Source organism: Trichosurus vulpecula, chromosome 7 (genome assembly GCF_011100635.1).
Source record: "Trichosurus vulpecula isolate mTriVul1 chromosome 7, mTriVul1.pri, whole genome shotgun sequence".
Taxonomy (NCBI): domain Eukaryota; kingdom Metazoa; phylum Chordata; class Mammalia; order Diprotodontia; family Phalangeridae; genus Trichosurus; species Trichosurus vulpecula.
The window spans coordinates 192,253,316-192,268,053 of NC_050579.1; the positions used below are offsets into that span (position 1 = coordinate 192,253,316).

A 14,738-nucleotide genomic window follows, 5' to 3' on the forward strand; every position below is an offset into this window, starting at 1 on the left:
GATTCAATCCACTGAGCCATACTTTCAGTTTCAAAAAAGTTTGAATAATGGGTTGAGTGTTATTTCTACCCAACTTAGAAACTTGAAGTGTGAGAATTTGAAAGTTGTTTTGTTGTTGCTTGGTCACATTTTTATGGAGGTAGCTAGGTGGCTCAGTGACTGGAATGCTGGGCCTGGAGTCACCAAGACCTGAGTTCAAATGTAACCTCAGAAACTTACTAGCTGTGTGACCCTGGGCAAGTCACTTAGCCTCTGTTTGCCTTAATCCACTGGAAAAGGAAATGGCAAAACACTCCACTATCTTTGCCAAGAAAACACCATAGACAAGTATGGTCCACAGGTTCTCAAAGAGTTGGACACAACTAAGCAACAACAAAACAAAAACCATTTTCAATATATTAAAGTGGGCTGCTTCAACTTTGCTCTCTCTTTGTGGAGTCTCAGGTCCTTCTAAAGTCTTCATGTTGAGATTTTATCAAATACTTTTTTTTTTATATAGGCTGACTATATTAATTACAATTTCTCTGGCTAACATTAAAACTGATTTCTTTAGCAAGTCAGTTTTATGTTTTCCAGTGTTAGACAAACCTTTCTTGCTGTGCTTTTCCAGACAATTCTCATTGACATGTTTGAAAACTGATAACACTAGAACCATTCTATACCAGCGAGCCTATATTTTAGCTGGTAACAACTGTCGTTATCTTCTATGTTATCTTTTTTTAATGATGTGTCTGAAGCCATGGCTTAAATTTCATTTTTTTTGTTGTAATATATCCATCCTTCTATGTCTCCTACCTAGAGAACCTTTCCTTATAACAGATTAAAACAAAACGAATAAAACCCATTCATAAAACGAAATCAACTATGCATCATATCTGATAGCATGTTCAACATTGCCTCCTCATAGTCCTTCATTTTGAACAAAAGGAGGAAGGTATATTTTCTCAACTCTTATCTGGGACCATGCTTGGTTATGATGATGATACAGTTTCCAGTTTTATTCTTAACATTTACAATGTAGGCATTAAGGGTTTAGTTTACGTCAGTGTGCCACAATTTGTTTAGCCATTTCCTAATCAATACCCCACCCACACTGTGTTTATTATAGTTAATTTGTTTTCACAAAAAGTGCTGCTGTGGATATTTTGACATTTATAGGAACTTTATATCTTTGCTTTCCATGGGGTATATATCCAAAGGGTATAAATGTTTTGTATTGCTTAATTTATCGCTTTATTTTGAGCTATTTTCTGAAACAAGCACATAATTATAAACTAATTTTTACCTGATATGTTTAGAAAATAATCGGAAGAGTTTTCTAGAGTGTCTTGTAGAAATGGGGTCTTGTTACTTTATAGTCATGTCTGCACATTCTAGTAAGTCCTTAAACTTACAGGAGTATACATGAGCATGTATGAACTCTGTCTCTTCCTCTCTATCTCTAACATACACACACACACACACCCACGATCAGGGTGAGGTAACTTAAATTCTTCAATTTTTTTTTTCATTTAAAATTGGCACTAAAGATTGGCTTGATAAACTATACATTATATATCATTGGATTTAATGAATATATTACATATTATTTAAATGAAATTTTCATACTTTTGTTTAGCTAGAAGTTCACATTCAGAAAACATTTAAGTAGTTAATTGCATATGGAGTATATATACATAGTCCCTGCTCTCTAGGAGTTTATATTCTAAGACACATAGTATATTAGCCTCAGCAAATTTTTAGTTTCAATCTAACTTACTTTTGTTATGCTGTATACTTTCAGACTTCCTTATTTTGCTTAATTTAAAATAGTTTTCTAAAATGGTTGGAACAATTCACAGTATGCCAACAATATTTTACTATTCCTTCCATGCTATAGCCTCTTCAGTATTGACTATTTCTGTTTTTTTAGTGTTAATGGTTGAGTTGAAACTTTAGAGTTGTTTTAATTTGTAGTTCTCTTAATGATTTGAAACAGTGTTTCATCTGGTTTCCAATTTTTTCTGGTTTCCAATTTTTTTGAGACTTTCATTCATATCCTTTGACCATTTAGGCCTTTTTTATGTTAATTTTCTATATCGAATATTAGAACTCGAATATCAAAACTTTATCAAATATTTGATGCAAAGATTTTTTTTATCTTTTAATTTAATTAATTTATTTAACATATTTAGTTTTCAGCATTGATTTTCACAAGAGTTTGAATTACAAATTTTCTCCCCATTTCTACCCTCCCCACCCACTCCAAGATGACTTATATTCTGTTTGCCCTGTTCCCCAGTCAGCCCTCTCTTCTGTCAACCCACTCCCCTCCCATCCCCTTTTCCCTTCCTTTCTAGTAGGGCAAGATAAATTTCTACTCCCCATTGCCTGTGTATCTTATTTTCTAGTTGCATGCAAAAAAACTTTTTTTTTTTTTGTTTTTGAACATCTGTTTTTAAAACTTTGAGTTCCAAATTCTCTCCCCTCTTTCCTTCCCACCCACCCTCCCCAAGAAGTCAAGCAATTCAACAAAGGCCACATGTGTATCATTATGTATAACCCTTCTACAATACTCATGTTGTGAAAGACTAACTATATTTTGCTCCTTCCCAACCCATCCACCTTTATTGAATTTTCTCCCTTGACCCTGTCCTCTTTTGAAAGTGTTTGTTTTTGATTAGCTCCACCCCCATCTGCCCTCCCCTCCATCATCTCCCCCTTTTTTATCTTCTTCCCTCTTCTTTCCTGTGGGGTAATATACCCAATTGGGTATGTATGGTATTCTCTCCTCAGGCCCAATCTGATGAGAGCAAGATTCACTCATTCCCCCCTCACCTGCCCTCTCCCCTCCTCCCACAGAACTGCTTCCTCTTGCCACCTTTATGCAAGATAATCCACCCCATTCTGTCTCTCCCTATCTCCCTCTCTAAATATATTCCTCTCTCATCCCTTAATTTGATTTTATTTCTTTTAGATATCTTCCCTTCATCTTCAACTCACCCTGTGTCTGCTCTCTCTCTCTCTCTCTCTCTCTCTCTTTCTCTCTCTCTCTCTATGTGTGTGTATATATACACACACACACACACACACACACACACACACACACACACACACACAGATATATACATACATACATGTTCACTTATATATATGTACATAAACATATATGCATATTCCCTTCAGCTACCATAATGAGGTCTCATGAATCATACACATCATCTTTCCATGTAGGAATGTAAACAAAACAGTTCAACTTTAGTAAGTCCCTTGCAATTTCTTTTTCTTGTTCTTTTTCTTGATTACCTTTTCATGCTTCTCTTGATTCTTGTGTTTGAAAGTCAAATTTTCTATTCAGTTCTGGTCTTTTCACTGAGAAAGCTTGAAAGTCCTCTATTTTATTGAAAATCCATATTTTGCCTTGGAGCATGATACTCAGTTTTGCTGGGTAGGTGATTCTAGGTTTTAATCCTAGCTCCATTGACCTCCGGAATATCATATACCAAGCCCTTCAATCTCTTAATGTAGACGCTGCCAGATCTTGAGTTATTCTGATTGTGTTTCCACAATACTCAAATTGTTTCTTTCTGGCTGCTTGCAGTATTTTCTCCTTGATCTGGGAGCTCTGGAATTTGGCAATAATATTCCTAGGAGATTTCTTTTTGGGATCTATTTGAGGAGGCGATCAATGGATTCTTTCAATTTCTATTTTGCCCTGTGGCTCTAGAATATCAGGGCAGTTCTCCTTGATAATTTCTTGAAAGATGATCTCTAGGTTCTTTTTTTGATCATGGCTTTCAGGTAGTCCAATAATTTTTAAATTATCTCTCCTGGATCTATTTTCCAGGTCAGTGGTTTTTCCAATGAGATATTTCACATTGTCTTCCATTTTTTCATTCCTTTGGTTCTGTTTTATAATATCTTGATTTCTCATAAAGTCACTAGCTTCCACTTGCTGCAGTCTAATTTTTAAAGTACTATTTTCTTCAGTGGTCTTTTGGACCTCCTTTTCCATTTGGCTGATTCTGCCTTTCAAGGCATTCTTCTCCTCATTGGCTTTTTGGAGCTCTTTTTCCATTTGAGTTAGTCTATTTTTTAAGGTGTTGTTTTCTTCAGTGTATTTTTCAGTATTTTTTTGGGTCTCCTTTATCGAGTCATTGACTTGTTTTTCATGGTTTTCTCGCATCCTTCTCATTTCTCTTCCCAGTTTTTCCTCTACTTCTCTAGCTTGCTTTTCCAAATCCTTTTTGAGCTCTTCCATGGCCTGGGACCAGTTCATGTTTTTCTTGGAGGTTTTTGGTGTAGGCTCTTGCACTTTGTTGACTTCTTCTGTCTGTATGTTTTGGTCTTCTTTGTCACCAAAGAAAGAATCCAAAGTCTGAGACTGAATCTGGGTGTGTTTTCGCTGCCTGGCCATATTCCCAACCAACTAACTTGACCCTTGAGGTTTTCAGCGGGGTATGACTGCTTGTAGACTAAGGAGTTCTATGTTCCATTTTTGGGGGGGGATGTGCCAGCACTCCTCCTTCCCCAAGAACCCCCAACCTGGACTGGGCTTAGATCTTCGGCAGGCTGTGTACTCCTGCTCTGATCCGCCACTTAATTCCTCCCACCAGGTGGGCCTGGGGCCGGAAGCAACAACAGCTGTAGCTGCCCCACCTCCGCTGCCCTCGGGGCTGGTAGAGGAACCCCGAACTCCTTCCACTCCCTCCGCTCCCACAGCTTTTCCCACTAACCTTCTTCACTGTCTTTGGTGTTTGTGTGTTGAGAAGTCTGGTAACTGCCGCAGCTCACTGATTCAGGGCGCTAGGGCACTTTCTGCCCAGCTTCTAGTCTGGTTGGTCCGTGCAGCTCATACTGGGCTGGGCTCCCCACGGCTCCCCCCTGCGGGATAGACCTCACCCAGAGACCATCAAGGCTGTCCTGGGCTGGAGCCCTGCTTCCCTCTGCTGTTTTGCGGGTTCTTCCGTTCTAGAATTGGTTCAGAGCCATTTTTTATAGGTTTTTGGAGGGACTCGGCAGGGAGGTCACGCTAGTCCCTGCTTTCCAGCTGCCATCTTGGCTCCGCCCCCTTGATGCAAAGATTTTTGACAACTGAAGCCTGCCTCAGCTGTAGTCTGGATTTGGGGGAAACACTGGCCTGTTCAGAATTTACCAAATGCGGCTTTTTCTACGTGGTTACAAAAGGACCTACTACATTTTGCTTAGCCTGTTGACTTGTTTTCAGTCACATGGGTGACACTATAACAATCTATAAGTTTTTATTAAGTGCGTGCTGTGTGCCAGGACCTCAATTTCTTCCTCTAGTAGATGAGGGAATTCAACTAGATTACCTCTAAGGGCTCTTCCAATTCCAAATTTAAAATGAACCAATCCATGATTGAATTTCAGTGTGTATTTTTGTGTATGTATACATATGATATATAAATTTTGCACATATACTATATTGCCACATAGAGTTGGCTATTAGGATAGTTCTAGTCATTCTTATTAAAAAACTCACATGAATTGGCGAGACCACATAATCAATGACATAATGGCAAGACCCTTAAGGGAAACAACTGGTAACAACAAAAATCTTTTCTGGGACAACAATCAAATAATGTATTTATATGTATTTTTAAGTTTATGAATGAAATGTGCAACAGTGTCAAAAAAGAAGTTTATCCTAATATGTACAGACTTTGCCAGAAAATTATCAGATGTACAATGTAGTTTTTTCCCTATCATGAACTTCATACAGCAGAAGACTCTTTGTTTCTTTTTAAAATGAGAGGAAAAAGTTGACAGATATTTAAGCAGTTATTTCTTCTACCATTCTGTACACAGCTGTTTTATACATGCTGTTTTCATTGCAAAATACTATTCCCCTTCCTACCTGAAAAATAAATATCTGTGTGTGTGTGTGTGTGTGTGTGTGTGTGTGTGTTTAGAACAACAAAAGAACCAATTGTTAGATCACTTGAGTGAAATGGGTTGGTGAGAATGAAACTACGTAGGAGAAATAGGTAATTCTCTCAATTTCTGTATAGTGTGTGAGTTAGTATTACTTTTAAGTCTGCATTAACTTTGAGGTCGCATACAGTACCTCTTAACTATAATTCAGCTTTGAACTATGTTAAAAAAAATTGTTAGAACTGTATTGTGAATTAGACAATTTAAAGATTTCTAAGATCATCCTACTCCATAGAAACTTCTTCTCTGTTGAGACCCAATGACCATTCATTGACTAATTCTGGAGAGGAAAGAGAAGTGCTTTGGCTTTAATATTCACTCTTTCTCTAAGTAATAACAGAGCCTACTAGTGTAAAACAATTATTTTTATGTGATTGTGTGAAATCAAATAATTTAAAGCTGCTCCAAAAAAACCCAATGACTTAAATGCAAAATTATTCCTTCAATTTGGGGGGGGGAGCATTTTAGGAAACCACGTTCTTACATTAGCCATTAAGCAACATACTGTTAACATTTATGCTAAAATTAAAACTTCCTAAACATAAAATTATTCTAATATATTTGGCAGACAAATATTTTCTAAAATTTCCTTTACTACTCTTAAAATGATTTGTTAATATTCCATATGATTATTTTTCTTATTTGTTTTCCCTTATAACTCAACATCTCAGCTTGTGTGTCTCTAGAATCTGTGGCAAAGGTGGGTAAAAACCATGTTGTGTATCTATATTTGTTATCTTTGAGAGCAAGCTTGATCCTGTTTTTTATTGTTCTGAGCTCAGACATTCAGAAATCCTTGGAGTCAAATACATTTGGTTCCTTGAAATGACAGTTTAGCTAATTTTAATAACTATTTTCTTTTTCAGTTACTCTAAAGAATGCAGCTATGACATTGGAGTTTGCAGTAATGTATAATGCTGAACAATTGAAACTGTCTTGTTTACAGTTTATGGGGCTAAATATGGCAGCTTTACTTGAAGCAAGGTATGTTTGGTGAATGAATTCTGTAACTTGTTACATCGATATTTGCGTATAATGGTAACAGTATTACTAGAGTAATTTTAAAAATTGTTGATGTCAGGGTCTAGTTAAGTTGGGAGTTAAAAGTAACAATAGTAGTTGATGTTTAAGATGCTATAGAAAGCCTTTTTATATAATTTATCATGCTAGAACCTCACAACCACCTGGTAAAGTACATAGTACAAGTAGCATTTAGCCTTTTTTTTTTAAGCCTAAATCTGTGATTTCATTAGCATAGGGAATTTGTTATATATAGACTAGTCCAGATCAGAAAAATCATATACAACATATATTCTTCAAGAGATGACTGGTACACGGAGAAAATCAATAGGCAGTAAGCATTTATTAAGAGCTCACTATATGCCCAGGGATTGTGTTAAGAGCTGAGGATAAGAAGGGAAGACACAGACTCAAGTTTCTGCCTCTCAAAGTACATTGGGGGAGACAATTCAAAAAAACCATGCATATGAGATATGTACAATTTAAATGAAAGCTGATCTCAGATGGACGGCCCTAATAGTATATGCGTGTTGAGGAGGATGGAGGGAAAGGAGTGACTTGGGAAAGGTGGGATTTGTGCAGAAGAGGGGATTTGAATTGAGTCTTCAGGGAACCCAGGAGGTAGAGGTTAAAAGGGAGAGTATTCTAGGTCTAAGGCATAAAGAGCAAAGTCACGGAGTTAGGAGAATGGAGTACTGTGTGAGAGGAACAGTAAGAAGGTCGGTGTAGAAGGATTGTCAAGTATGTGGAGGAAAATATAAAACTAGAAAGGTGGAAAGAGTTCTGGTTGTAAAGGACTTTAAATCTTTTGATTTTGGAGGTAATGTGGAGCCACTGGGGTTCAATGAATGGGGACATAGTAGGGGAATGTGTGACATGATCAGACTTGGGCTTTAGGAAAATCACTTTGACATTTGAATGGAGAATGGATTTGATGTGGAAAGAGACTTGATGAAGGGAGAGCACCCAGAAGATGACTGTAGTAGTGCAGACATGAGGTGATGAGGGCCTGCACCAGGGTAGTAGTTGTGTTGGAGGATAGAAGGGGACACATCCAAGAGATGTTATGAAGAGGAAAATGATGAGATCTGGTAATAGATTGGCTACATGGGTTGAATTTAACTGAGGAGTTGAGAATAACACTGAAATTGCCAGTTTAGGTAACCAGGAGTGGTGGTGCCCTTAAGAGTAATAGGGAAGTCCTGAAGGGAGGAGAAACATTGTGTTCCTCGCTTGGTGTCAGATGCTAGTATCTTTAAGAAGCAAGACTTGTTCCTAGATCTTTGCTGGCTCCAGGCTGGCTTTCTGCCTACTATGCCAATTTTTTCCCCCTAATTCTAGTTTTATAAATGACAAAACTCAGAGAAATTAGAGTGATTTCCCTAAATCTATGTAGTTGGTGATCACTCAGTGTCAGAGCCACTACTTGAATCCATCACTTATTACTTTAGAGCTAACACTCTTTTACATGACATCAGTTGTTATCTGTGATGTCTTGTTTTGATCCAGATATCTCCCCATAGAGTTTAATAAGTGTGCGTGTGTGTATATATATGTATGTGTGCTTGCAAGGAGATTTACACATGTACACATATGCTTTGCTTGTTTAAGCATTTAAATTTTATAATCATTACCATATTGAATAGCATTTTTCTGCATTGTATTTTAAAATACAGAATTATTATTAGTGTTTTTTCTTTGTGGTAATTATCTTTAAGTTGATCCTCATACTTTTTTTAAAAATCAAACTTTTATGAATTCATGACTACAAGCAAACCGGATCCTCAGAAATATTGGCTCTAATTTACACAACCTCCCTCAGATGGGAGGTGGAAACTGGGAGGCACTATAACTGTGCTTGTGTAAGATGGCATCAGGAAAAAAAAAAGACCTGTCAGAATTTTTGTTCCTAGTTTGGCTCATATATGTTTAGCCTCTGTTTCTTTAATACTTCACTGTCACACTGAGTTTCACCTAAATGGGGGTGGAATTCTTTAAAGTACTTAAGTATATTAAAGTCATGTTTTTATAACTTTCTAGTTCTCACTTGTCATTTACTTACAACAGATAAAGTACTCTGCAACTCTGCAGTATGAGCTATCTTATTTTTAATTCAGGATCTTTGCCTACATAAAAAGAACAAGTTCTTTAGATTTTTTTTTTTGGCATGGCCAGAGGAATGTCATTAAATGAGTCCTAAAATAAATTGTCCATCTCATTTTATAGGACATTGGATGTTTTAAGTGATGATGTTTTGAAGGATCTTTCTGTGTTCTACAGAAAAATGGTAAGGTTTATGTTGTAGTGAAGATGAGCAAAAATATCAACAACTAAAACAATCTATGAGTGAGTTTTCTTTTTTTTTAAAATTTATTTAATATATTTAGTTTTCAGCATTGATTTTCACAAGAGTTTGAATTACAAATTTTCTCCCCACTTCTGCCCTCCCACCCACTCCAAGAGGGCGTATATTCTGGTTGCCCCGTTCCCCAGTCAGCGCTCCTTTCTGTCACCCCACTCCCCTCTCATCCCCTTTTCCCTTCCTTTCTTGTAGGGCAAGATAAATTTCTATGCCCCATTGCCTGTGCATCTTATTTCCTAGTTGCATGCAAAAACATTTTTTTTTTTGTTTTTGAACATCTGTTTTTAAAACTTTGAGTTCCAAATTCTCTCCCCTCTTCCCTCCCCACCCACCCTCCCTAAGAAGGCAAGCAATTCAATGTAGGCCACATTTGTATCATTTTGTAAAACCCTTCCACAATACTCATGTTGTGAAAGACTAACTATATTTTGCTCCTTCCTATCCTATCCCCCTTTATTGAATTTTCTCCCTTGATCCTGTCCCTTTTCGAAAGTGTTTGTTTTTGATTACCTCTTCCCCCTATCTGCCCTCCCCTCTATCATCCCCCCTTTTTTATCTTCTTTCTTCTTCTTTCCTGTGGGGCAAGATACCCAACTGCGTGTGTATGGTATTCTCTCCTCAGGTCAAATCCGATGAGAGCAAAATTCACTCATTCCCCCTCACCTGCCCCCTCTTCCCTTCCCACAGAACTGTTTTTTCTTGCCACTTTTATGCGAGATAATTTACCACATTCTATCTCTCCCTCTCTCAATATGTTCCTCTCTCATCCCTTAATTTGATTTTCTTTTTGTAGATATCATCCCTTCATATGCGACTTACCCTGTGCCCTCTGTCTATATATATATATATATATATATATATATATATATATATATATATAGATATAGATATGTATGTATGTGTGTATATGTATATACATATACACACATACATACATATATACATGCATACACACACACACACACATATGCATATTCCCTTCAGCTACCCTAATACTGAGGTCTCATGAATCATACACATCATCTTTCCATGTAGGAATGTAAACAAAACAGTTCAACTTTAGTAAGTCCCTTGTGATTTCTCTTTCTTGTTTACCTTTTCATGCTTCTCTTGATTCTTGTGTTTGAAAGTCAGATTTTCTATTCAGCTCTGGTCTTTTCACTGAGAAAGCTTGAAAGTCCTCTGTTTTATTGAAAGTCCATATTTTGCCTTGGAGCATGATACTCAGTTTTGCTGTGTAGTTGATTCTTGGTTTTAATCCTAGCTCCATTGACTTCCGGAATATCGTATTCCAAACCCTTCGATCCCTTAATGTAGAAGCTGCTAGATCTTGTGTTATTCTGATTGTGTTTCCACAATACTCAAATTGTTTCTTTCTGGCTGCTTGCAGTATTTTCTCCTTGATCTGGGAGCTCTGGAATTTGGTGACAATATTCCTAGGAGATTTCTTTTTGGGATCTATTTGAGGAGGCGATCGATGGATTCTTTCAATTTCTATTTTGCCCTGTGGCTCTAGAATATCAGGGCAATTCTCCTTGATAATTTCTTGAAAGATGATATCTAGGCTCTTTTTTTGATCATGGCTTTCAGGTAGTCCAATAATTTTTAAATTATCTCTCCTGGATCTATTCTCCAGGTCAGTGGTTTTTCCAATGAGATATTTCACATTGTCTTCCACTTTTTCATTCCTTTGGTTCTGTTTTATACTATCTTGATTTCTCATAAAGTTACTAGCTTCCACTTGCTCCAATCTAATGTTTAAGGTAGTATTTTCTTCAGTGGTCTTTTGGACCTCCTTTTCCATTTGGCTAATTCTGCCTTTCAAGGCATTCTTCTTTTTTGGGGCTCTTTTGCCATTTGAGTTAGTCTATTTTTTAAGGTGTTGTTTTCTTCAGTATTTTTTTCCATATTTTTTTGGGTCTCGTTTAGCAAGTCATTGACTTGTTTTTCATGGTTTTCTCGCATCATTCTCATTTCTTGTCCCAATTTTTCCTCTACTTCTCTAACTTGCTTTTCCAAATCCTTTTTGAGCTCTTCCATGGTCTGAGACCAATTCATGTTTTTCTTGGAGTCTTTTGATGTAGGCTCTTTGACTTTGTTGACTTTTTCTGGCTGTATGTTTTGGTCTTCTTTGTCACCAAAGAAAGATTCCAAAGTCTGAGTCTGGATCTGAGTGTATTTTCGCTGGCTGGCCATGTTCCCAGCCAACTTACTTGACCCTTGATTTTTTCGTTGGGGTATGACTGCTTGTAGAGTAAAGAGTACTTTGTTCCAAGCTTGAGGGGATGCACTGTTGTTTTCAGAGGTATTTCCATACAGCCAGCTCTGCCACACCAGCACTCCTCCTTCCCCAAGAACTGCCAACCCGGACCTGACTCAGATCTTATGCAGGCTCTGCACTCCTGCTCTGATCTGCCACTTAATTCCTCCCACCAGGTGGGCCTGGGGCAGGAAGCAACTGCAGCCGTAGTTCTGTAGCTGCACTACCTCCGCTGCCCCCTGGGGCAGTGGCCAAACCGCAAACTCCTTTCACTCTGTCCCTGCAGCTTTTCACACTAACCTTCTCTGTTGTCTTTGGTGTTTGTGGGTTGAGAAGTTTGGTAACTGCCACAGCTCACTGATTCAGGGCACTGGGGCCTGTTCCACCCAGCTCCTGGTCTGGTTGGTCCTGCCGCTGCCCATGCTGGTCCACTCCCCTCCGCTCCCAGCTCTGTGCATGATAGACCTTACCCAGTGACCATCCAGGCTGTTCTGGGTTGGAGCCTTGCTTCCCTCTGCTATTTTGTGGGTTCCGCAGTTCTTGAATTTGTTCAGAGCCATTTTTTATAGGTTTTTGGAGGGACTTGGAAGGGAGCTCATGCAAGTCCCTGCTTTCCAGCCGCCATCTTGGCTCCACCTCCTATTAGTGAGTTTTCTAATGGATTTTTTTCTAAATAATTCCCATACTTAGGACACTTTTATATGAAGAAGTGGAGGACTTTTCACTGACAGTATTCCCCTAGTAGACCCTCATCAGAACATATGTAAAGAAATGGTGAAGATATAACATTAAAGGACTAAAAATGAATTGCATTCTGATTTTTAAATGAGTAGAAGTTAGCAGTTTCAAAGGTAATCCTTTGTTATTACAAGAAAGTAAAGAAATTAAGGTTCAACTAACCCCTCAGAATTAGGTAAAAACATTATTTTACCTGAACTAGAGAATAAGTATGTTAGGAAAGTTGAAGCTTCATCCTTCTGTCTTGTGGAATGTTAGGCCTATAAATTTATATTTGACTAGTTTTTTAATTATAATTTATATTTGACTAGTGTTTTAATTACAGTTTTTTCCTTATGCTCGAAACATAGACCACCTGTTTGTAGCATCCCAGAATTTTCCTGTTAATTTCAGTACATTTTGTAATAAATGTAATTTAATAAGACTTAAAAATCTATCTTTACATATACAGAGAAAGGTCAGAGATCTTCTTAAAAGAATTGTGTAACTTATGCTACAGATACCAGCAATGGATAGAAGAGTAATAACACCATATCAAGATGGTCCAGATATTAGCTACTTGGAGGCAGAAGATGCTGACGTTTTTTTGAAAGGAGAAATGAATATGGAACACAATTACCAGTAAGTCTCATTATTTTTGCCTTTTTTTCCTCCCTGAAATGTGGTTCCTTTGGTGTGTTACCTTTCTTCTACTCCAGATCTATCATATACATACCTGTTTATTTCCTAGTTGTCTCTCCCATTAGTATATGAGCTCCTTGAGGATATGACTGTTTTTGCATTTTTTGCTTATCTTTGTGCCCCTGGGGCCTAATTAGCACTGGGCCTGACATAGAGTTTGTGCTTAATAAAGGCGTGTTGATTAACTGATTAATTGTACATATAGCTCCACTTCATATTTGACAGTCAGAATCAAGATTTAATAAATTAGCACAGTAGTATTTTGTGTTAATGTAAACATATAGTCTCCTAATTTGTAAAAGCCTATTTTTTAACTTCTCATTTTTTAGGATATTTTCGATGCATGCAACTATCATTCTCATAAAGACCTTTGAATCTTAGAAACTAGATAAATGGAAAAATAGTTACTGATGTTTCATCACTCATCTTTTTGGGTGGTGAAAATACTGTCTTTGATTTTGTCCATTCTTTTAGAATTTTCCCTTTGTATTCGTTCCAGCACATATTTGTACTGTATGTATTTGTTCAGATCCATTGGTTCATCCTAACTTTCTCTTTATCAACCTTCTTGCATTTGCTTTGATTTTTCTTTCCATTTACTTTTTTGTAGTCATTGTTTTCCCCTCCGGTTTTGCTTCATTTTGCATCACTTCATATGTCTTTTAATGTTTTTCTGTGTTTTTTAGCCAGTTATTTTTTTACATTTTCACATCATGTCATTTTGTAACAAATGATAGAAAATAGATATGGTCAGTTAATTGCATTGCCTATTAATATCTTTTCCCTTTTTTATTAGGGCTAGACCAGATTATTGTATTAGGGTTGGACCAGCATTAATGTAATCTTGTATTGAGAGACTAATGATGTAAAATACTATGTGCTCCAAGTTAGTTGTGTGCATGACACAGTGGTTCTAAATAGCATGATTTAACTCTATATACAAAAGTGGAGGAATATATCTTGCATCTGTGTTGTATTTTTAACTGAAAAATATTTTTGCTTGCATTTTCTCAGTTTCATTCTTAATAACTGTGCAGTTATATATGGTAATTATTATCCTCATTTTGCAAATAGGGTAACTGTGAAACAACAAATTAGCCCAGAATCACACAGCCCATTAGGACTAGAAGCTTGATCGTTGTGTTTATTTCACATTTGCCTGAATTCCGTGGCATGATTAAATATATTACCTTTGTAGACCTGTAGAATCATAACTGTCGTACCCACTCTAGATTTCTCTAGTTTAGGTTTCCTTTTATATTTAAAGACATTTGATGCTTGTTTTTTTTCTTAGAGAAGCTTTCTTCAAAAAGGCCAAAACAAAAGCAAAAAAGAAACCACGAAAGCGTTCAGACAGCTCCGGTGGTTATAATCTTTCAGATATTATTCAGAGCTCACCTTCTGCAGGTAAGTGGTAAACCTTTTTTACTCACATTCCTTTTAAAATAAAATCTTATCGTTATTGTGGAATAAGATATGTTCTTGATATATAAAACATAGTGCCACTCCAGAGAACAGAAATGATTATGTAGAACAACTTCCAAAACTATTCGAAGTGATGATACATTTATTATGTACTTTTTGGACATTCAGGAGCAGAGATGTTGCAACATGGTTCAAATTGTAGCAGCGATGCTTTCAAGGTTGCCATGGGTGAGTCTTAAGCTATTATAGATAGAAGATTCATTATTCTCTGTCAATATAATAATGAGTGCATTATTTAGTGCAATAATATTAAGTATC

The 14,738-nt window shown here is 37.0% G+C and overlaps 1 protein-coding gene across 1 annotated transcript in view; it reads left to right on the forward strand.

Annotated features, from left to right (window-relative positions):
* Window positions 1-14,738, forward strand: part of IBTK (inhibitor of Bruton tyrosine kinase) — an 88,819-nt gene that overhangs the window by 55,041 nt on the left and 19,040 nt on the right. The window contains exons 18-22 of the mRNA XM_036766109.1: window positions 6,801-6,918; window positions 9,181-9,241; window positions 12,814-12,935; window positions 14,290-14,402; window positions 14,589-14,648. Coding sequence (XP_036622004.1) covers window positions 6,801-6,918; window positions 9,181-9,241; window positions 12,814-12,935; window positions 14,290-14,402; window positions 14,589-14,648 — 474 coding nt within the window. The remainder of the gene's footprint in view (window positions 1-6,800; window positions 6,919-9,180; window positions 9,242-12,813; window positions 12,936-14,289; window positions 14,403-14,588; window positions 14,649-14,738) is intronic.